The sequence below is a fragment of the Nerophis lumbriciformis genome, linkage group LG09 (assembly GCF_033978685.3).
Source record: "Nerophis lumbriciformis linkage group LG09, RoL_Nlum_v2.1, whole genome shotgun sequence".
Taxonomy (NCBI): Eukaryota; Metazoa; Chordata; class Actinopteri; order Syngnathiformes; family Syngnathidae; genus Nerophis; species Nerophis lumbriciformis.
In genome coordinates, this window is record NC_084556.2 from 46,747,650 (window position 1) to 46,772,513 (window position 24,864).

General features: G+C 39.4%; 1 protein-coding gene across 1 annotated transcript; it reads right to left on the reverse strand.

Annotated features, from left to right (window-relative positions):
• Positions 1-2,456: 2,456 nt before the first annotated feature.
• zbtb21 (zinc finger and BTB domain containing 21) lies at positions 2,457-24,526 on the reverse strand. Its single transcript, XM_061963065.1, has 2 exons — positions 24,382-24,526; positions 2,457-7,116 (listed from the first exon to the last, which is right to left on the reverse strand). The coding sequence occupies exon 2, from the start codon at positions 7,112-7,114 to the stop codon at positions 4,103-4,105; it is 3,012 nt and encodes a 1,003-aa protein (XP_061819049.1). The 5' UTR covers positions 7,115-7,116; positions 24,382-24,526; the 3' UTR covers positions 2,457-4,102.
• Positions 24,527-24,864: the final 338 nt, after the last annotated feature.

Consider the following 24,864-nt stretch of genomic DNA (forward strand, 5'->3'; position numbering starts at 1 on the left):
TAAATATACTCCTCCACTCTTAACCACGCCCCCAACCCCACCCAGACCACGCCCACCCACCTCCCGAAATCGGAGGTCTCAAGGTTGGCAAGTATGCTGCTACCTCTGTGCCCAGCGAAATGGTATTTTCCACAGCTGGAGACGTAACAGCAAGCAGGTCTGCTCTTTCTGCAGGAGACAATGTGGATAAGCTGATTTTTCTGGCAAAAAACATGAAGATTGAGTGAAAGTCACCAGGGTTAAAGGCTGGGGGAAAAAAAGAAAAGTTAATCTGAGGCTGAGTTGACTTGAAACTGTTTAATGTTGCACTTTTTATATGTAGAAGAAAAGTTTTAAAATCCGAGTCATTTTATTTAATCTGAGCAACAACTTGAAGCGGTTTAGTGTTTCACTTTATATGTAGAAATGTTTCACTTTATATGTATAAAGTTTTTGTTAAGAAACCAATTCTGAGCCTTATCTTATTAAGTTTTATTTTGTTTTAATTTTATATATGTTGACCACATTAACCCTGACAATGGACCCTGTGTGTATATGTATGTTGTTATTATCCTTAGCATTCATGACTGCCTGCTGTTGCACTGATCAGCCTACAGAGCTATATCTATTTTTGGGCAGAATTATTATAGTGTTCCCAATGTTAAAAGGCTATTGTTTACAAATTTGGTAAATAAATAACCAGAAAATGTACATATATTTTGTTGTTTTCTTACTGTACCGAAAATGAACCGAATCGTGACCTCTAAACCGAGGTACATACCGAACCGATATTTTTGTGTACCGTTACACCCTTTATATATATATATATATATATATATATATATATACACACATACATACATATATATATATATATGTACATATATATATAATGTGTATGTATATGTATATATTTACATACACATATTTTTACATATATACAAACATATACCTACATACATACTGTATGTACGTACATATATACACACACGTTTATGTACATATATACACACACATTTATACACAAATTGACATACTCACACAGACATATACAAACATACGTACATACATATATATCCATCCATTTTCTACCGCTTATTCCCTTTGGGGTCGCGGGGGCACTGGAGCCTATCTCAGCTACAATTGGGCGGAAGGCGGGGTACACACTGGACAAGTCGCCACCTCATCGCAGTACATACATATATATTTATACATAATGACTAATATACATGAACATAAAATTTACATACATATATAAATATACATACATATATATACTTTGTTTCAACTGTGTTTTTTTAAAGGGCTTTATAAATAGTTGGTATGGTACATAAACATATACACATATACTGTGTGTACACATACATATATGTATACACACATACATACATATACACACACACACATGTATATATATATACACACATATACATACATACATATATATATATATATATATATATATATATAAATATATATACATATATATATACATACATATATATATATATATACATACAAATATACATACATATATATGTATACACACACACACACACACACACACACACACACACACACACACACACACACACACACACACACACACACACACACACACACACACACACACACACAGACACTGACACTGACACAGACACAGACAGACATGGGATGTAACGGTAATTGGTATAAAACGCGTTAAAATTCCAGATGGTTCGCAATACCGTTTGAATTCTTAATTACCAAAAAAAATTCATTTATTAATGCATTTTCGGCAACACTGCTCACTTCTGGAAGCGGAGTAGCAGCAGTGCCAGCGCATGCACACTAGCACATTTGGCTTGAGAAAACATGTTGGCAACTACACAGACCTTGCTTGAAATTTTCCTTCCGAGTAAATGGGGCCGATCACGTTGTATTACTCCATTTCACTCGCTTCTACTTCCGTGTAGTTTTGGCATTCTTATAAGAGCGCACTGCTGTTATCAGATGGCAACAGGTGTGGCCTATATATATATATATATATATATATATATATATATATATATATATATATATATATATATTCATTGATACACATATATGCACATGTATATACACACACGCATGTATGTACGCATCTATATACAAATACACGCATCTATAAATATATATTTATACACAAATATGCATATAAATGTTTTATATATATATATATATATATATATATATATATATATATACACACACACAAAAAATACACACTATATATATATACATACATATATACAAATATATAAATACATATATATAATAAAAATATGTACACACATATATACAAATATAGTCACATGTACAAATGGACATACACATATATACACACGTACAAATGTATATACATACATATATAAACATACACATATACATGTATAAACACATATATACAAACATTACATGTATAAACACATACGTATACAAACACACACACACACGTTTATAGATTTGTTCCTTTCAAAAATTGTAAAAAAAAATAAATAAAAAAATCGATCCGACCTAAGCATTCAGTCTTACTTGCTAGCATTAGCTTACAGCTAAAGATGGACGCAACTTTGTTTTTCCAAGCATTGGAAGGAAGAAAGTGAGTGTGAAGGACAGTAATGTTTTGGGTGGGACAAGCACGCATTGAATTTATTTTAATTAATTTCAATGGGCGACGCGGTTTAGCAATACAAGTTTTTGAGGTACGAACTGCAGCACAGAACAAGTCAAACTCATATCGCGAGGAACCACTGTATTCTTATCCGTTGCACAGCGGTACCTCGCGTTTCATATGCTTGGGTTTTCGAAAAACTTCGCCATAGTTTCTGTGCGGCCAAACACCGGGTGTAACAAACTGGTCAATTTGTCCTATCATTCCGCAGAATTGAGTGTCCAATTAACGAATCCAAACGTTGGTGACTCAGTTTCTGTACTGTTGACTGATTAAATTGATTTGAATTCATTCCAACAGGTGACACTGTTTCGCAATACTAGTTTTTCGATGTACCACTGTATTTCGTGGACACATAACCGCTCTGTGTGTATCAGAAAGATTGCCGGTTGGTGAAAGCGAAAACGCTTGGAACCCTTGTCAGTACAAATTGACATCCTTTACTTCATGTTTTTATGGATTGTTGATATTCTGTGTGTCCCTTTGTTAATTAAATACAATTATTGACTGTTCAAGTTTTTGTAAGTGGGTCAATTTACAAAATGGGCAGGGAATCAAACAAGTACTGAACACCCACTGTATATACATGATTACTGAACTGTGAAACTAGTGTGACTACAATCCAAACAAAATCAACATCGACTCTTTAAAGTCACAACCAACTGAAAAAAAAAAGACATACAAATAATAGAAAGTATGCATATGTATCAGCTCTAAACTTGCCACTGCACAATCCAAATGTTTGGACTACATCTCACAATTTATACAAAAGCAAAAAAACAAAGTGCATGTTGTATGAACTATCTGAAAAGTCACTTGCGCCAATTAAGATATGTGATACAATAACACAGCAAAAGCTTTAGCCTAAGGTTGAACTGCAGCCTAACAAAAATAAAGCACTTACTAGGAGAAAAGTATATAATACTTCTTTCTTCGCTCAAAGAAGTCACATATGGTACAGCTGTCATGTCGTTTGCTAACACTTACAAATGCAAACACTATTAGGCCACTAAGAAAACTATTATACTGATCATTTGGTACCTGAAAAGAACCCATTTCCAAACACAGAAAAATAATCTAGCACTTGTTTGCACATTCATGTTTATACAAAATTATTGGTGCTGCACTGTTAAGTAAAAATATGACACTAAATAAAGCAGAAATATTTGATGTTTAACTTTACAACAATAAGGTTGCAATATTGCAAATAATTTCCTGTAACTTTTTGACTTCATACTCAAACATTATTATTCTTTCATGTGACTAAATATTCTTTTCAGTGTGTCCCGAATACTTCTTAAGCATGATTTTACCCAGTGTTCAAATAGGACACTGGAGGCAGGCGAGTCAGCTATACATTCAAAGTCTTGCTGTTTTGATGATATACTGTCCGTATGATCACTAAATGACCTGCTAGAACCAGCTGGATGTTCACACATGACCATGACTCTGCTCATGGCTCCAGAGACTGAAAGCGGTCTTAAAGGTTCTGTGACAGAGTTTACACACGTGCTGCCTCTTGAATGTCAAGGCAGAGAGGGACGGTGCGTGATAATAGAGAGTATCTGCATCCTGAGCGCCACCTGGATGTTCCATGCTGGTAGATCTTGACAAGGGGCTGTGGCCGCTGAGTTGTAGGTCAGATTGATTTTTCTGGGTGTTATCGACCAACGGCATGGAAGGCTCAGGGCTGCTGGACTCATCAACCGCCGCGTCTGGCATCGCCTGGGTGAGCACGGGGGACTGTGGGAGGGGTTGTTCTGAGTTTTGAGAGGCCATTGGCAGGGAAGGGGATGGAGGCAGAGGGGGCCTATCTATTTCTTTGGCTCCTAGGGGTTCACCTCCACTCCACACGTGGGACTGAAAGTGGCTCCATAGGCGGAAGTTGGTCCTGAAGGCTTTGTTGCATATGTGGCAAATGAAGGGCTTGATGTGGCACAGCAGCTCCTGATGGCGCTCCAGGTCTTTGCGAGAGCTGAAGAGATTGCCACATTTCTCACACGGCCATACGCCAGGTTCTTCTGGTCCAGTGTGGCTTGTCTCGCTTTCTTCCCGCTCACTCACAGACTCCTCTAGCGGCTCTTCCTTCACCACTAGCTCTCCATGATGACCCATGCTCAGGTCCTGAGGCACATAGGACGAGGAATCCTCTGTATCATACATAGTTGTACCTGAGGAGTCATTGTAGCTATTGCTCTCCCTTGTAAGATGTTCACTAGTATACTGCTCCTCTTGAAGCATTCCTTCATTGTGCTCTTGCTCCTTTAGATTCATCTGCTCCTTAATATTTATCATGTTGTTGTTGTGCACCTCCATCTGGTGGCGCCAAATACTGAAGGAGGACTTGAAGGTTCGCATGCATTCCAGGCATGTCAGTTTCTTGTACTTGCAGTGTGTCACATGGTCTTTCTTGATTACTGGACTTGAAAATCTGAGGCCACAGTATGGGCATACAGTGGAATGCCGACAGCCTTTCTCGTGTTCATCCTTCTCCAACATTGAAGACAGCTTCATATTACAAAGTCTACAGGCGAAAACAGCGCTATCGGAATCCTTCTGCTGAATGACCCCATCCGGTTCCCGGTAAAGGATGTGCTCCCGTGCTGTGTACTTGTCACCTTTCTCTGCAGGATGTATCCTTAAATGTTGCCTGTACTGAGACTGAAACACAAAGACTTTCCTACAATAAGGACATATGAAGCTGGACCTTGATCGCTGTTTGGCTAGCGTGGGAGATTGTTGTTTATTCCTTTTAAGTTTCCAGAGTAAGGCTTTCTTTATCTCTCGGTCTCGCACAATGTCTATCAGTTTCTTTTGAAATCGATCATCTATTACTGGGGAACTGGAAGACGACGCTGGGTTTTGCAGGACACCGTGCTGAGTTTGACAATGCGTCCACACTTTGAAGTTGGTATGAAAGCGCTTGTGGCAAATTTCACAAGCGTACTGCTTTTCGGTGTTGTGGTACATGTTAAAATGACGATGTAGTCCAGCGCTAGACCTGAAAACCTTAAAACAGTTCCAGCAAGTAAAAATCTTGTTTGAAAGCAACTCCTCGTTGTTCTCGTTATCGTCGCTGGTGCTGTGAGATACCGTCTCTGACGTCTTCTCATCAGAAGAGACGGCTTGCAGCTTAAATATCTTGCTCTTCTTGAACGGGTACCGCCTATTGTCTGATCTTTCCTTTCGTTTTCCGAAAGGAGCGAGGCTTGCCTTAGTACAGTCATTGTAATTTGTCTGTAAATCTTTCAGATTGACTGGCAGAGCTTCTCCAACTGTGATTCGGATGATATCAAGGGGGTCTGCGAGTGGACTGCTGGGCTCCAATTTCACATCCTGCTCTCTTTCTACCTGAGTTTGTTCATTGCGTGTGCTGCGGTACTTTGACCTGAGAACAAGAGGAGATGTTCTTGCGTTTCCATTGTTAGCGGAACTTTCAGACTCGGATGACATTGTAACAACTGACTGTTCATGATTTTGTAGCGCCTTGAGCTCCAGAGTGGGTGAGTAGACCGGAACAGGGCTGTCCATCGATAATGATCTTCGAAGTAGGCTTTTTATTAGTGGCCCACTCCGGTCAATTGTCTGGCTCAGCTCAGAGGCATGAGCCTGCAGGGACACTTTGGTGTTATCGTGAGGCTCCAGTTCCCCAGGGTCCTCTTTTATGTCCAGGTCAGAGGAAGACGGCAGCCTAATATGGTGCACTTCAGCCTCACTCAAGGATGCAGATGTTTTCAGTTGCGGCCTAATAGAAGAGATGTATGATGGATTCCCTTTTAGTATTGAGGTGTACGGATAGGTGGACTTCCTTTCAGAAGTCTTACACCGCTCAGGTGATTTACTTGTGATTGGTGCAGAGTTCCCGTCTGACTCACAGGAGTTATGACCTGATGGAGGATGAGCCAACTTGCCGGTGAGAAGAGACAATCTCTCCGGTGTTTTTGTCGGATGATTCGTACAGGAGAGTGCAGATGTGTCATTGCGGAGACGACACACGATGACACTCCTCGTCTGGAAGTCATTCTCGTCCTCTTCTGTAAAGGAAAGTCTTTTTCTGGAGACACAATAGGATGCATGCGGCTTTGTGGACACAATGTTGGTGAGGAAAGGAATTCCTAGACTGTAGCCCAGCTCTTGAATTGCTGAAAGACTACCTTTGTCCACAAAAAGAGAGGAGGAGTAAATATAATTGAGCACTATCTCAAAGGCATCCGGCTCACAGAAGTCCAGGTTGACAACATTCATGGATGTGTCATCTATCCTGGTAAAGAGGGACTGGAAATATTCACTGCTGGCAGCCAGAACACTTTTATGAGCGTGGTACCTCTGATCCGCCACAACCAGGACCACGTCACACATTTGGCCCTGCAGACGCTGCTCATTAAGAAGTCCCAGCACTGAGAGGGTATGAGCAGGATTGCTGTAGTGCACAAGGCTCTCCATTGCTGAAAGGAAACAAGAAGATTTTTTGAGAGAATGTCTTTTTTGCAGTAAAAATTAAAATACATTTCATAGTTTATTTGCATTTAGGTGCTTGCTATATGGACATCTCTAAACAGTCACTACGTTTCAATGCACTAAATTAGTCTCATTTCTCAAATAATTAAGTTTTTTTGTATTTTACATCTACACGTGAAGTCCCAGTGTCTATGAACACTCTCTCATGCGACTATTAATCATACGCCATGTGCTTACTGTAAACCGGGGGGCGCTTATTTCCTTTTAGCGCGGATCAATGTATTGCTTTTCCGGTTGACCTATGACGTCACACCAGGCATCTGCGGCTCCTTACATGTCAACAGTATCTCAGTAGTGCCTGATGTCCGCTCTTAGAATAGAACAGATTACAAATATTACATCTCTAATGGCTTTGCTGATGTTAAATAGCAGCCAGCATCAATAAATTATCTTAGATTGTGCTACGAACATGACAATACTACCAAGAATGTCTGAAACAAAGAAAGACAAGTGGGTGGTGGCAGAGATTTTTTTTAAGGAATTTTTATACGGTGAATCATGGGAAAAAAAACTTTTAAATGTCTCGGAGATTATTTATAAGGCTCTGTGCATTGATGGTGTTCCGTTGTGTTGGTCGCCTCCTTTGCGGTTTAAAGTTGTGTTGTGAAAAAGACCATAGAAGAAGAAAGGAGCACCGATGGCGTCTAAATAAACGTGTTAACCGAGACATACTTGAAGATGTAGTACGGTATACGCGGTACAGAAATGTATTATGTATTTTTAAATTACCCATGTTTGTCTCGATTTAGCTGTGATATTTGGCAAAACACTGTACGGAACAATACTTTGTTACATTTCCATGCAGAGAGAAAAGAGCGACTTTAAAGTGTAAGTGTAGCTGTATTTATTCATTTAAAATATTTAACACCAAACATGTAAAGCTTGGTGTGACATTAGTAACCAAATTGTGATAAAACACGAGACTTCGACTATCGTTATGTTGAGCGACCTTCGGCAGTTTATCCTCTTGTTCCCCCGGGAGAGAGCCAATCCTATCCAGGCTGTGGAGACAACTTCGTGCACGGGACTTTTTTCAGCACTTGGAAGTAAAACCTTAGATCTGATCCATCTTTTCTGTCTATGTTTACACCTAAATACGTGGACTCAAGTCTTATTGTATTGTATTGTCAAGTATTATTTTGATTTGTATAAACAATGTGCTGAAACTACCGCTATTGTGATTCATTTCCTGCCTTAATTGCAAATAATACAAAATAGGGGAATACATCCAGATATCCTAAATAATATTACACATAATATTTACATGTTGTGGTTAAGTTGGGGCTGGAAGTATTTCAAATCAGTGTCCTTGTCTTGCCAGTTGGTAGCTTTGGAAGCATTAGCATCCCGAGCTCCTTCATCGGTGTGCGGTCACAAAACGTGGGTGATCAGATTTCTACTTTATTGCTGCTTTCCAAACTTTACAAATGGCCATACTTGTATCCAACTGACCATTCTCTTTAAAGAATCCAAACATTTACTACACTTTAGATTTAAGATTTGGGGATGCATTGTTTGTAAAACTCTTTTGGTGCTGTCTGCCGTGTTGCTTTGTCGTCGTCAGTTGCAAACAAGAGCGTGACTCTCGTATGACGTCAGCACAGAAGTCTCGCAAGATTAGAGTGGTCATATTTTGTAGCAAATCTCTAATTAATTGATTAATGACTTTCCAACAACCAGACATCGACCTATCCATCCTAGATATAGATTGATCAAGAGGCTTGCCAAACGATGTATTCATATCTCTAAAGTTAAAACCAGTTTTAGATTTATACCGATTAATTTGTATACCCCAAATGTTTTGTTCACTCCGTTATTTAATGCCAAAATTGTTCTTTGATTGCAAGTAGATACATGTGTTTAATATATCATAGAATTTTGTTAAAATAAAGCCGATAATGACATTTTTGTGGTCCACTTTATTTTGAGAAGTATTGAAAAGCATAGAAATACATTTTGGTACCAGTACCAAAATATTGTTATCGGGACAACCCTAGTTGGCATTGAAAATTGCAACATAAAATAGAGGTACCGTATTTTCCGCACTATAAGGCGCACCTAAAAATCACAAATTTTCTCAAAAGCTGACAGTGCGCCTTATAACCCGGTGCGCTTTATATATGGATAAATATTAAGATTCATTTTCATAAAGTTTAGGTCTCGCAACTACGGTAAACAGCCGCCATCTTTTTTCCCCGTAGAAGAAGCGTGCGGTGCATGCTGGGATATGTGACGTTTCATTTCCATTTGTGTGTTTATGTAAAGACCCCAAAATGGCTCCTATTAAGTGTGTTGTCTGTCTAATTATAAATAATGCAGACGAGGCGTGTTAACTGAGTTCTCAACGTTTACTCACAGCGTGCTAACTGCCAGCATACAACGCTTCTCAGGGCTACCGCGCATGCTCGTAACTATCGTTGCATGCTGTGTAGTGTAGTTGTTATATTTGCTAGCTCATAACAGCACATTGAGAGACACGCTTACGCGCTTAATTCAATACTCGCCGTCATTCCGGGTGGATTGACAAAAGACCTCCAGCCGCTAGATATTGGTGTCAACAGGGCATTCGAAGCTAGACTGCTAACTGCGTGGGAACAATGGATGACAGAAGGCGAACACACCTTCACTAAGACGAGGAGGCAGCGCCAGACGACGCCAACATCTGCCAGTGGATCGTAAATTTGCCCAACTTTTCACTTCGGACACCGAAGACGAAGGATTTACGAATGAAGAATAACTTCAGAAAGTGAGCGCTATGTTTATTTTGTGTGTTGTGACATTAACGTTCGAGCAACATTATGTTGCTATTGCTCTGCACTATTTTGAATTTTACTATGTTTGTGATTGCACATTTGCGTACATTTTGGGAGTGAACAGAGTTGTTAGAACGCTGGTTTTTAATATATTATTAAAGTTTGACTGACCTATCTGACTGTTTTTTTGACATTCCCTTTAGCGCAGCGTAAGCGCGGCTTATAGTCCGGGGCGGCTTATTGGTGGACAAAGTTATGAAATATGCCATTCATTGAAGGTGCGGCTAATAATCCGGTGCGCCTTATAGTGCGGAAAATACGGTAGTATGGTTGAGTTCGCTCTAATTTTGCTAGAGTAATCGGCAAGTACAGAAGTGCAAAAACCCGGGTTGAGTCGGCAGCTTAGTCGGCAACTGGGCATGACTTCATGCGCAACCCATCCATCCATCCATTTTCTACCGCTTAATCCCTTCGGGGTCGCGGGGGGGCGCTGGAGCCTATCTCAGCTACAATCGGGCGGAAGGCGGGGTACACCCTATGGCACCATTAGATTTTACATGAATCGGTGCCTGGTAGGACCGGCGTGATTCGGTCGGTGCCAAAAAAGTACCAGATTCGATACCCATACCTATAGGGGTTGTTGCTTTCAAATTTACAGGACTCGGTTAGCAAGTGTCATCAACATGCATTATCACAATATGACGACAGTATTAAAATCTATATCGTCAGCCAATGTATATAATTTATAATCGTATATTGTTTATCGCACAATCCAACAGGAAGTAAACTTGCGTTATGCCACATAGACCGGACGTGGTAACTCTCATTTTGCCTGTATAATTAAAAACAATCTAGAACATTTACAAATTTAAGCACTCATATACAAATTAAGGGTCTTATAATGCAGGGTTTCTCCTTAATTGAATGTGGTTGTGGCGCCATGGCATATTCATTACGGCCAAACCTTGAAAATAAGTTTTTTTTTTCTTGAAAACATATTTAAGTAATATAATGTATTGTGGCACCCAGAAGAAATCACACAAAGTCCGACATTATTTTTAACTTTATTACCAATCTTTTGATAACAAACCGCACAATTCCAACAGGTTTTAGCTCCAGTGCAAACACTTTCGTCTCTAGAGTCTGCGCTTTCAGGCACGGACAGTGTGTTTGCAAACGTAGGAAAAACCAAACCACACGAACATAAAACATTAACACCAGCAGGTCGTTACAGTATGAATTGATATATGTCGCCTATTATTTGCACACTACTGACAAGTAATGTACCGAAAACTCGACCACCGGAAAAATACTTAGACTAAAAACTGCGCCGCCAAAACCGGATTTAAACAAAATGCACGCCATTGTCTGGAGCGTTGTCAGCATATATGCAATGTTGACGTAATTTTAATATATCCCAGATATAGCCGCGTCCAGCCATCTACAAAATGTGCAAATATAAAGAGGACAGTGGCGGCTTTTAAAGAGGGAAATGAAGTGTGACGTCATGCTCGCTGCAGCTTGCCTTTCGTCAGGAACATCGAGGGACAGAAGTAAAGTCTCTGAACACGACTACATTTTATAAACACCATAAAAAGATGCTAGATTTGTTGCTAGTTGTTTTGAATAAAAAACTTGTTAAAAGTCTGAAAAGTCACTTGAAAAAATCTCAGCCAAGTACAAGCAGCAACAATTACAAATATGGAAAAACAATAAAAAAAATATGTTAACAGATTTGGTTTAAAATGTATGTACCGTATTTTTCGGACTATAAGTCGACGGTTTTTTTTCATAGTTTGGCCGTGGGTGCGACGTATACTCCGGAGTGACTTATGTGTGAAATTATTAACACATTACCGTAAAATATCAAATAATATTATTTATCTCATTCACGTAAGAGCCCAAGAAAATGTCCGCAATCGTCACTCACACGCCGACCAATAAGAATTTGGCGGCGGAGGGTCATGGCAGAAGTGCATTGTGGGTCATGGAATGCTAACTGCTATATGCTACTGCCGCAACTATTAAAATGGATCACATCAACAATGGCGGTAACTTATAAGTTACCGCCAAGAAGGACTGAACAAAAATGGCACCGAAAAGGAAATCATATACTGCAGATTACAAGCTGGACGAAGTGAAATATGCAGCAGAGAACAGCAATCGAGCAGCAGAAAGAAAGGACGCTAGTGGGGCGCATAGCAAAGGTGACACCGGGTAGGAAGATTTCATCGGATTTAGCGATCGGGAGTGACAGATTGTTTGGTAAATGTATAGCATGTTCAATATGTTATAGTTATTTGAATGACTCTTACTATATTATGTTACGTTAACATACCAGGCACGTTCTCAGTTGGTTATTTGTGCGTCATATGGCGTACAATTATTCAGCCTGTTGTTCACTATTCTTTATTTATTTTAAATTGCCTTTCAAATGTCTATTCTTGGTGTTGGATTTTATCAAATAAATTTCCCCCAAAAATGCGACTTTTGTATGTTTTTTTCCTTCTTTACTGTGCATTTTCGGCCGGTGCAACGTATACTCCGGAGCGACTTATAGTCCGAAAAATACGGTATACATTTTTTTGAGCCTTTTTAAAGAAACAAATATAGTAGCATATTTTGCAAATTACTCGATGATGTCATGTGACCACGCCCATAACCACACCCACAGGTATCTTGGCATCCTAGGGCAGGGGTCGGCAACCCAAAATGTTGAAAGAGCCATATTGGACCAAAAATACAAAAACAAATCTGTCTGGAGCCGCAACAAATTAAAAGCCATATTACATACAGATAGTGTGTCCTGAGATATACATTGAATTGAGATGACTTAAAGGAAACTAAATGACCTCAAATATACCTACAGATGAGGCATAATGATGCAATATGTACATATAGCTAGCCTAAATAGCATGTTAGCATCGATTAGCTTGCAGTCATGCAGTGACCAAATATGTCTGATTAGCACTCCACACAAGTCAATAACATCAACAAAACTCACCTTTGTGCATTCATGCACAACGTTAAAAGTGTGGTGGAAAAAATTAGACAGAAAAAGAAGTGGTATAAAACACGTCCTAGAAAGTCGGAGAAAGTTATACATGTAAACAAACTACGGTGAGTTCAAGGACCGCCAAAATTAGTAGGACAAAACGGCGCTTGCCAAATACTCGAATCAGTGAAGCATGTTTAATATAAACAGTGTGCTTTATAACAATTAGGGAGGTTTGTGTCATATTTTTTCCCCCTCATCTTTTTCCATTTTTCATACATTTTTGAAAAAGCTCCAGAGAGCCACTAGGGCGGCGCTAAAGAGCCGCATGCGGCTCTAGAGCCGCGGGTTGCCGACCCCTGTCCTAGGGGAAACCCTGTAATGCCATAACAATTTTGAATGTTTCTTCTGCCAAGAACATATATTGTGTGTCTATTTTTGGGATGCCACGTTTTGACGACAATAAAATTTGCCGGAGACAAATTCATTTGTGGGCGTAGTTGTGACGTCATCACTCGGGTTTTTCCAGATGGAAGCAAGCCAGTTGCGACAACATCGCAGGTGAAAACATGTTAAGTGTGGGAACATTTGCCCTAATTAAACACCCTTCCTAATTTTACAAAACGGACCTTGTTTTTTTTATGTCAGTACAAAGGGATGTAACGGTATTGTTAATACCGCGGTATTGGGGATTCAAAATTCACACAATAACGCTGTGACGTGTGACCGTAAATGAGAATTGGGAGTACACAAGCCAGTGTAGTTTTTTTCTGGCACTATTTAGTGAACTGGTCTGAGAAACAAACCCAATTTCCCATAATCGCTTGCGCAGCACAACTCAGTAAGATAGCAGGAAACACGAGCAGGAGTGAAAAGCTCAAGCTAGTGGATTCCACCGCAAAGTTAAAATCGGACGTTTGGTAGTGGTAATACGAGAGAAAGAAGGTGCGAATCTGGTAACAAATGAAGGAAGAATTAATTCCCAAGAAAAACAGCAGGGGGTCCATCGTCTGGCGGTAGTTTGGCTTCAAGCGGAAATATGTCGAACAGACAACCGTAATATGTCAAGTATGCGGCAAAGCGTTGCTACAAAAAGTAGCAGCACAGCTAATGTAGCATCATTTGAAAAGTCACCCGCTAGAGAATGAAGAGTTCTTGAAACTCCGCATGTCAACATCTCCGTTCGGTGCCACACCCACAAAATGCCGAAGCAACCATTTCCACATCAACACCGTATGAAAAAAATAGTCAACAACAGAAGGAGATAACGTCCGCAGGAACCTACCACATAGCGAAAGACATACACTGTTTGATTTCCTATTATGCAGCTCATTTTTATTTGACATTTATTTAAATATTTTGTGTGACATCATGCACAAAAGTGCACTTTATTTGTTTTAAACTATTGTAGTGGTGTTCTGTACAAAAAGTGCACTTTAATTTAGTGTGGTTTTGATAAGTCATCTTAGTGACATCATGCACAAAAGTGCACTAATAGCTTGTTTTAAAATGTCTGATAATAGTGAGAGTCCAGTCCATAGTGGAAATGACATGAATGTTTGTGCCACTGCTTAATAACTGTTTAATAAATACACTTTTGCTAAATTCCCTTAGTTGTGATTTCCCTCTCTGCATGAAAGTTTAAAATGAGCAAATAGTAATGCAGTATGAACAAGAATGTTTTAATGTAGACACATAGAATCATCATACTGCTGTGATTATATGCATCAAGTGTTCATTCAAGGCTAAGGCAAAATATCGAGATATATATCGTGTATTGTGACCTGGCCTAAAAATATCGAGATATTAATAAAAAAACATTTCGCCCAGCCCTATTTGGACGCATTTTGGCTTTGCAGTCAAGATAAATAAAAAGGAGAAAACGTGACAGACATGCAAAATATAGTTTGCACATATTGCCAGGCTACGATCGTCTACAATTCTGGAAATAAAATCGACATTATAAGTCACTTGATTATTACCCGTAAAAGATTATTAATGCAAAACCAAGATGTAAGCCAGACCAAACATCAATTTGTGAGGCATTTCAATCAACTTTTCCTCATGATAGCATGTTGACAACGTCAGTTTAAAAATGGTCTGTATTTATGTAGCGATACCCAAAGTGCTTTATTTTATACATTCACACATATTCCCACACTTATGGCGGAAGCTGTCATGCAAAGCGCTAAAACCGAGACACTTCCAGAGCAAGGCGGGTGAAGTGTCACAACTAGGATGGCGGAAGCTGGATAAAAACCTGGAAACCCTCAAGTTGCTGGCACAGCCACGAGACCGTCTGAGCCATGCCACACACTAAAGACACTGAACTGAAATTTTTTACATTTGCTTGTTAGTTGAAATGGTAAATGAGTTATACTTGTATAGCGCTTTTCTACCTTCAAGGCACTTTGACACTATTTCCACATTCACCCATTCACACACTGATGGCGGGAGCTGCCATGCAAGGCCCTAACCACGACCCATCAGGGTGAAGTGTCTTGCTCAAGAACACAACAGACGTGACTAGGGTGGTAGAAGCCGGGGATTGAACCAGGAACCCTCTGGTTGCTGGCACGGCCACTCTCCCAACCCTAAATACACTTTGAAACTACCTCTTGGTAGTAATAAGTAGGATTACAACATTTAAACATTAGTATTGTATTTAGTTACAGTAAGCGTATTATCCTTAACACAGTGGTTCTTAACCTGGGTTCGATCGAACCCTAGGGGTTCGGTGAGTCGGGCTCAGGGGTTCGGCGGAGGTCAAGACACACCCGACTCATCGTGTAAATAAAAACTTCTCCGTATCGGCGTATTACGGATACGGCAACAGCAGAAGTCAGACTGATTTGCAGGTGTGTAATTTGTTGTGAGTTTATGCACTGTGTTGGTTTTGTTCTTTGAACAAGGTGAAGTTCATGCACGGTTAATTTTGTGCACCAGTAAAAAAAGATGGTAACACTTTAGTATGAGGAACATATTCACCATTAATTAGTTGCTTATTAACATGCAAATTAGTAACATATTGGCTCTTAACTAGTCATTATTAAGTACTTATTAATGCCATGGCCTTATTATAAGCCTAACCCTCTAACCCTGGCCCTAACCCTCTAACCCTAACCAAATAACTCTAAATTAAGTCTTTGTTACATAGAATATGTTCCCCTAGTGTCCAAAAAACTCTAAATCAAGTCTTTGTTACTTAGAATATGTTCCCCATCCTAAAGTGTTACCAAAAACATATAACTTTGTCTTGAATTTGAAAAAAAAAAAAAAAATACAGGATATATATTTTTCACTAAAGAAGGGTTCGGTGAATGCGCATATGAAACTGGTGGGGTTCGGTACCTCCAACAAAGTTAAGAACCACTGCCTTAACATAAGTAGCACTCAATTTTCCACACTAAGTCATCCTTTTTTAAACATACATCCATCCATTTTCTACCGCTTGTCCCTCCCAGTGTCGCGAGGCTGCTTATTCCAATAATATTGTACCGTGGCTTTAATACTGTGATGATATCGTACTGTGAAAACCTGCTCAGTGGCCTTCTGGTTAGAGCGTCCGCCCTGAGACTGGAAGGTCGTGAGTTCAAACCCCGGCCGAGTCATACCAAAGACTCGGAAAATGGGACCCATTACCTCCCTGCTTGGAACTCATCATCAAGGGTTTGATTTGGGGGTCAAATCACCAAAAAGATTCCAGAGCGCGGCCACCGCTGCTGCTCACTGCTCCCCTCACCTCCCAGGGGGTGACTGAACTTGTTAAGGTAGTTAGCTTGTTTAACCTCGCTAGCTAGCTAACAAGCGTGAGACAAAGTTGCGTGAAGAAAATATTTAACTATCATTTTATCCAAAGTCCGGCAGCTAAACTTTGTCTATATAAATTCAAGAACTTGTTATATTTGTCAGTAACTTCAGCTGTGAAGCAGCGTCAGCACGTAAATCCCACACCCAAACATTAGGCACCACGGCTACGATATCATAAAACAATAAATATACAACCAAAATTATCTAAAATGTTTAGAATGAATAAGAGTTTATTAGATTGCTAAAAATGCCAAGAGTTAATCAATAATGTATGTGCAGCTTTTACACACATCACACAATGCTTGTGTATTTTTGAGGAAGTTTTGCTGCTATTTTTACTGTCTTTGGTTTCCATAAAAAAGTATACTTTTTTTTTTATCAGCAATGGGCCTGTTCTTGCTTTTAAATGGAAAAAAATGTAAGTTATTTTTGTAACAGCATATTGAGCAGCATTGTTGCAGTATAAATACATATTTCCGAATGAATTAGTCATCTTTGTTAGCACATACCTAAAATATGTTTAGCTGCATTTAAAAGCAAATGGCTAAATTAGAGCCATTGAATAGGTTCATGCTTCATAATCTGATTAGTAGATAATCAATGACTAGTCAACTATCATGACATGATAGCTGCCCTAGTTTATTTATTTTATAAATAACACTTTATCGAAAGATTTCAGTGTGTGCATAAGTATTTCTTGAGCAAATTCAATTTATAATCAACAATACCATGATAATAATGGTAACCGTGATATTAAATAGTTACAAACGGTTCTCTTATCGATTCTTCTAGGACGTCATTACGCAACGTGCGTAGTGACGTCAGATCTCAAAATGGCGAAGCACGGTGCAACAAATGCTCTAAAGTTGACTACATTGTACAAGAAAAGATTGCGACAGCGCTACTTGTAATAATTATAAGGCTGCCAGTTCATCAAGGAGGACATGCGAGCAATATGCTGAAACATTTGAACACACAGCAGGCCTCGAAATTGAACTTTTTTAAGGTCAAGGCAAGTGTTGCCTTAAAGGAGGGCTCATAATTTAGGGCACAAAGGCAAGTTAGAAGGGCACCAAGGCAAATATTATTTCATTTCGAGGCAGGAGCTCTAAAGCATGCAACCATGCTAAATTCGAGCCCTGCACGGCATGCAACAATTATAAATGAAAGTCGCGATTTTAACCGCTCCTATCCAATCCAAGCAGCAGTAAAGCTACCACGTCATCTGAATACAACATGTACTAACGCCTCTTTCATTTTAGCGCTATTATTTGTTAAATTGAAATGGATGCCTTCTCATTTAGATTTTCTCTCAGTCATTGAATTATACAGGCGAAATTCTAATCTGTGATATTAATTTACAACATGCAAAGTGAGATATGTCAAGTCTTTATTTGTTACAATTCTGATCATCATGGCTTACATTTTCTGAGATTTTCAATTCTAAGTTTTCATAAAGTGTGACCATAATCATCACAATTAAAACCAAAAACGGCTTGACATATCTCACTTTGCATGAAATAAGTTAATATCACATGTTTACTAAATGTTACATTCTTGTGTAATTTGCACATTAATAAATTATAGAGAAGAATATGAATTCCTTATATTTATTTGCAAAACAGTAATTTTTTTCTTCTATGCTTTGTATGTACCTTTTGATACCTCACTCTAGGCTTTGTAAGGTCATGTTACCTCTAAACTAAACTAAATTTCCAAATAAAATTTGGCAAGAAAACTGTTACGGAATCGAATCGTTAAGCTGAATCGATAGTGGAATCCATCCATTCATTTTCTACCGTTTGTCCCTTACGTGGTCGCGGGGGGGTGCTGGAGCCTATCTCAGCTGCATTCGGGCGGAAGGCGGGGTACACCCTGGACAAGTCGCCACCTCATCGCAGGGCCAAAACAGATAGACAGACAACATTCACACTCACACACTAGGGCCAATTTAGTGTTGCCAATCAACTTATCCCCAGGTGCATGTCTTTGGAGGTGGAAGGAAGCCGGAGTACTCGGTGGGAACCCACGCAGTCACAGGGAGAACATGCAAACACCACAAAGAAAGTTCCGGAGCCCAGGACCAAACCCAGGAGCTTTGTATTGTGAGTCGTACGTACTAACCCCTGTTCCACCGTGCGAAAGTGGAATCGGAACTGGAAAAAACTTTGCAATTCCCATCTCTAGTTACATCCCTACACGGTTAATGAGCTACTCAAAAATAGATGGCGAGCTACTTGTTGGAGACCCCTGATCCAAACAATATCCAACCCCATGCATTTTCCTGGCATGAATATTATCAACTGCTTACATACTACTACATATAGGGCGGAGCGATATATCGATACACGCGATATATCGGGGGTTTGTCTCTGTGCGATATAGAAAATGACTATATCGTGATATTCGAGTATACGTTCTCACGCAGTTGCTTTTAGCTGCTGGCATTACACTACAGGCTCTCCTCGCTCTTTCCTGTGTCTCCTTCTCACAGACAGACAAGCGCACCTTCTTACACACGTCACGTCATACGTCACATACGTATACGCCCTCGCGCAGCAAAGAGGTAGCAGCATGGGTAACGTTAGCTGTGATGCTAGCGGTAATATGAGAGAAAGAAAGTGCGAATCTGGTAACAAATGCGAGTGGTAATACAAATGAAGGAATAATTAATTCCCCCAAAAAACAGCAGGGGGTCCATCATCTGGCGGTGGTTTGGCTTCAAGTGGGAATATGTTGAACAGACAACCGTAATTTGTCAAGTGTTGGGCGAGAGCGTTGCTATAAAAAGTACCATTACTGCTAATATGTAGCATTATTTGAAAAGTCACTCGCTCGAGAATGAACAGTGCTTACTCCGCATGTCAACATCTCCGTTCGGTGCCACACCCACAAAATGCCGAAGCAACCATTTCCAGATCAACACCGTATGAAAAAAAAAAACGACATAAGGAGATAACGTCCGCCGGGAACCTATCACATAGCGAAAGACGTACACAATTTGATTTCCTATTATGCAGCTCATTTTTATTTGACAGTTATTGAAACATCTTGTATGACATCATGTACAAAAGTGCACTTTATTTGTTTTAAACTATTGTAGTGGCGTTCTGTACAAAAGGTGCACTTTAATTTAGTGTTGTTTTGATTAGTCATCTTGAGGACATCATGCACAAAAGTGCACTAATACCTTGTTTTAAAATGTCTCTGACAATCTTGCACTTTCTGTTTTGAAATGACATGAATGTTTGTGCCACTGCTTAATAACTGTTTAATAAATACAGTTTTGTTAAATTTACTTAGTTGTGATTTCCCTCTCTGCATGAAAGTTTAAAATGAGCATATATTTAATGCAGTATGAACAACAATGTTTTAATGTGGACACATAGAATCATCATACTGCTGTGATTATATGCATCAAGTGTTCATTCAAGGCTAAGGCAAAATATCACGATATATATCGTGTATCGCGATATGGCCTAAAAATATCGAGATATTAAAAAAAGGCCATATCGCCCAGCCCTAACTACATACTATTATTACATTATATAGAAGACTATTAATTCCTTAAATATATATATATATATATATATATATATATATATATATATATATATATATATATATATATAATTCCTTATATTTATTTGCAAAACAGTTATTTTTTCTTCTATACTTTGTATGTGCCTCTTGAGACCTCACTCTAGGCTTTGTAAGGTCATGTTACCCCTAAACTAAACTAAATTTCGAAATAAAATCCGGCAAGAAAACTGTTACGGGACCGAATCGTTAAGCAGAATCGAAAGTGGAATCGGAACTTGAAAAATCTTATCAATTCCCATCCCTAGTTACATCCCTACACGGTTAATGAGCTACTCAAAAATAGGTGGCGAACTACCTGTTGGAGACCCCTGATCCAAACAATATCCAACCCCATTAATTTTCCTGGCATGAATATTATCAACTGCTTACATACTACTACATAATATTATTACATTATAGAGAAGACTATTAATTCCTTTAAATATATATATATATATATATATATGTATGTGTGGGAAAAAATCACAAGACTATTTCATCTCTACAGGCCTGTTTCATGAGGGGGGGTACCCTCAATCGTCAGGATTGAGGGTACCCCCCCTCATGAAACAGGCCTGTAGAGATGAAATAGTCTTGTGATTTTTTCCCACACATACATATATTGCGCTCTACTACGGTATCGAGCACTATTTTTTGGATAACCTTATTAAGATATATATATATATATATATATATATATATATATATATATATATATATATATATATATATATATATAAGTGGTTCTTAACCTTGTTGGAGGTACCAAACCCCACCAGTTTTATATGCGCATTCACCGAAACTTTCTTTAGTGAAAAATAAAATGGTTTTTTTTCAAATTCAAGAAAATGTTATGTTTTTTTACTGGTGCACAAAATGAAGTGTGCATGAACATCACCTTGTTCAAAGAACAACACCAACACAGTGCATGAACTCACAACAAATTACACACCTTACACACATTACCATGAATTGATTAACGTGGACCCCGACTTAAACAAGTTGAAAAACTTATTCGGGTGTTACATTTATTTGCGAGACAGTTATTTTTTCTTCTATGTTTTACACTCTAGGCTTTGTAAAGTCATGTTACCTCTAAACTAAACTACATTTCCGAATAAAATCTGGCAAGAAAACTGTTACGGGACCGAATCGTTAAGCAGAATCGAAAGTGGAATCGCAACTTGAAAAATCTTATCAATTCCCATCCCTAGTTACATCCCTACACGGTTAATGAGCTACTCAAAATCAGGTGGCGAACTGCCTGTAGTAGATCCCTGATCCAAACAATATCCAACCCTATGCATTTGCCTGGCATGAATAGTATCAACTGTGCACATACTATTATTAAATTATACATCCATCCATTTTCTACCGCTTGTCCCTTTTGGGGTCGCTGGAGCCTATCTCAGCTACAATCGGGCGGAAGGCGGGGTACACCCTGGACAAGTCTCTACCTCATGGCAGGGCCAACACAGATAGACAGACAACATTCACACTCACACACTTGGGTCAATTTAGTGTTGCCAATCAACTTATCCCCAGGTGCATGTCTTTTGAGGTGGGAGGAAGCCGGAGTACCCGGAGGGAACCCACGTAGTCACGAGGAGAACATGCAAACTCCACACAGAAAGATCCCGAGCCCGGGACTGAACTCAGGACTACTCAGGACCTTCGTATTTTGAGGCAGATGCACTAACCCCTCTTCCACCATGCTGCCCTAAATTATACATAAGAATATTAATTACAAATATATATATATATATATATATATATATATATACCCGTATTTTCCGCACTATAAGGCGCACCTAAAAACCACAAATTTTCTCAAAAGCTGACAGTGCGCCTTATAAACCGGTGCGCCTTATATATGGGTTAATATTAATATTAATTTTCATAAAGTTTCGGTCTCGCAACTACGGTAAACAGCCGCCATCTTTTTTCCCCGTAGAAGAAGAAGAAGCGCGCGGTGCATGCTGGGATATGTGACGTTTCATTTCCATTTGTGTGTTTATGTAAAGACCCCAAAATGGCTCCTATTAAGTGTGTTGTCTGTCTAATTATAAATAATGCAGACGAGGCGTGTTAACTGAGTTCTCAACGTTTACTCACAGCGTGCTCATAACCACATTCTAACTCCCAGCATACAACAACGCTTCTCAGGGCTACCGCGCATGCTCGTCACTATCGTTGCATGCTGGGTAGTGTAGTTGTTATATTTGCTAGCTCATAACATCACATTAAGAGACACGCTTACGTGATTAATTCAATACTCGCCGTCATTCCGGGTGGATTGACAAAAGACCTCCAGCCGCTAGATATTGGTGTCAACAGGGCATTCGAAGCTAGACTGCTAACTGCGTGGGAACAGTGGATGACAGAAGGCGAACACACGTGACGTTCACCAAGACAGGGAGACACTATCTGCCAGTGGATCGTAAATGCCTGGGCTGATTCAGTCTCATCTGTGGTCCGAGCTTTCAGGAAGGCAGGAATTGTCACTGAACTTATAAACGGCAACGACACTGACTCCATTAATGACGACTTCGACGAGACGGAGCCGGCCATGTTGGATGCCGTATTCGCTCAACTGTTTAATTCGGACACTGAAGAGGAAGAATTCGAGGGATTTGTGAATGAGCTATAACTTCATAAAGTGAGCTTTACATTTTTATTTAGTGTGTTGTGTTGTGTGACATTAACGTTTGAGCAACGTTGAGTTATTGATATATTGTTATTGCTCTGCACTATTTCACGTGTTACTATATTGTGATTGCACGTTTGATTTACGTAACACGAGTAAATCAGCTGTTTATTCATTTTGGGAGTGAACAGAGTTGTCAGAACGCTGGTTTGTTATCTATTAATAAAATTTGACCTGACTGTTTTGTTGACATAGGTGCGCCTTATATATGAACAAAGTTTTGAAATATGCCATTCATTGAAGGTGCGCCTTATAATCCGATGCGCCTTATAGTGCGGAAAATACGGTGTATATATATATATATATATATATGATTCCTTATATTTATTTGCAAAAAAGTTATGTTTTTAATTTCTATGCTTTGTATGTGCCTCTTGAGACCTCACTCTAGGCTTTGTAAGGTCATGTTACTTCTAAACTAAACTAAATTTCCAAATAAAATCCGGCAAGAAAACTGTAATGGGACCGAATCGTTAAGCAGAATCGAAAGTGGAATCGGAACTTGAAAAATCTTATCAATTCCCATCCCTAGTTACATCCCTACACGGGCGAGCTACCTGTTGGAGACCCCTGATCCAAACAATAGCCAACCATGAATGAACTGCTTACATACTATATTCCTTTGTTTTGCTTTGATTTAATGCATGGAAGTTCACTCCAAATTAGAATTACATTCAGTGGTCTTAAAAAGACTCGTTCTCAATAAAACTATGTTTTTGTTTTTACAGAGGGCAGTACTAACTTAATGAAATAATTTTAAAAAAGTACACTTTGATGCCCTCCATGCGTGCAAAAACTAACCGCTAACGTCCACAAAAAACAACGACTCCGACGTCACTCGTGTCGTTTTTCCACGAGGAAGTCCGGTAAAGCTTTGGGGTCTTATATCGCCAATGAAACGTGGCGCAGTCCGGCAGCAACACTCTTTAAGTTGTCCCAGCAAAACACGGCGGCCATGCGGGCGGACAGCGGCGGCACATTTGTCATCGAGAAAGAGGCTAAAATGGTGAATGGCGCCTATTCCGCTAGCTTAACGCAAATGTCGAACCAGGAGGGGGAAAGTTGGGCGCCTTGTGGACTCATTTGAATTCACTGTCGGTAGGACAACTAGATAATAACAACAAACCCGCTATTCGTGGTATTAGACGTGCCTTTTTAATGTTAGTCCGGTATGACGAGACAACTCGGAGCTAAACAGGTTGTAGCCGCTCTGCGTTTACAACAGCCCTGCTGCCTTTCAGTTACGTCAGGGAGGAAAAGAGAAAAAAAAACGCTCCTCCTAAGAAGGTAATCTGCCCGCAAAATGTTTTCCGTTACTGAACTTAAAATAGAAGTATCGGCTTACCCAACACTCGTGATTGTGTTCTTTCATCCAAACACTTTAATCAGTGTTGTGTGGTTTTCTGCGTACTGGTCGTGATTCCATCCATCTTGAATTTGACGTCATCCCACACCAGGGATGAGGTCATCGCAATGAAAGCTCGTCACGTGCGCGGCGCTCGGATTGGCTGGAAGGCGTGAGGGGCGGGAGCTGGAGAGGGCCTGACGTTGGAGCTAATTTAAAGTGGTAGTACCATGGTTTTTTTTAATGGCACTTCTGCCTTACATTATATAGTCGGAATTAGTGTCAAATTTATTTCGATACTTTTCTGAATAATTGCATTATTGGCTTTATTTTAACAAAAAAATCGTTGGGTACATTAAACATATGTTTATTATTGCAAGTTTGTCCTTAAATAAAATAGTGAAAATACTAGACAACTTGTCTTTTAGTAGTAAGTAAACAAACAAAGGCTCCTAATTAGTCTGCTGACGTATGCAGTTACAT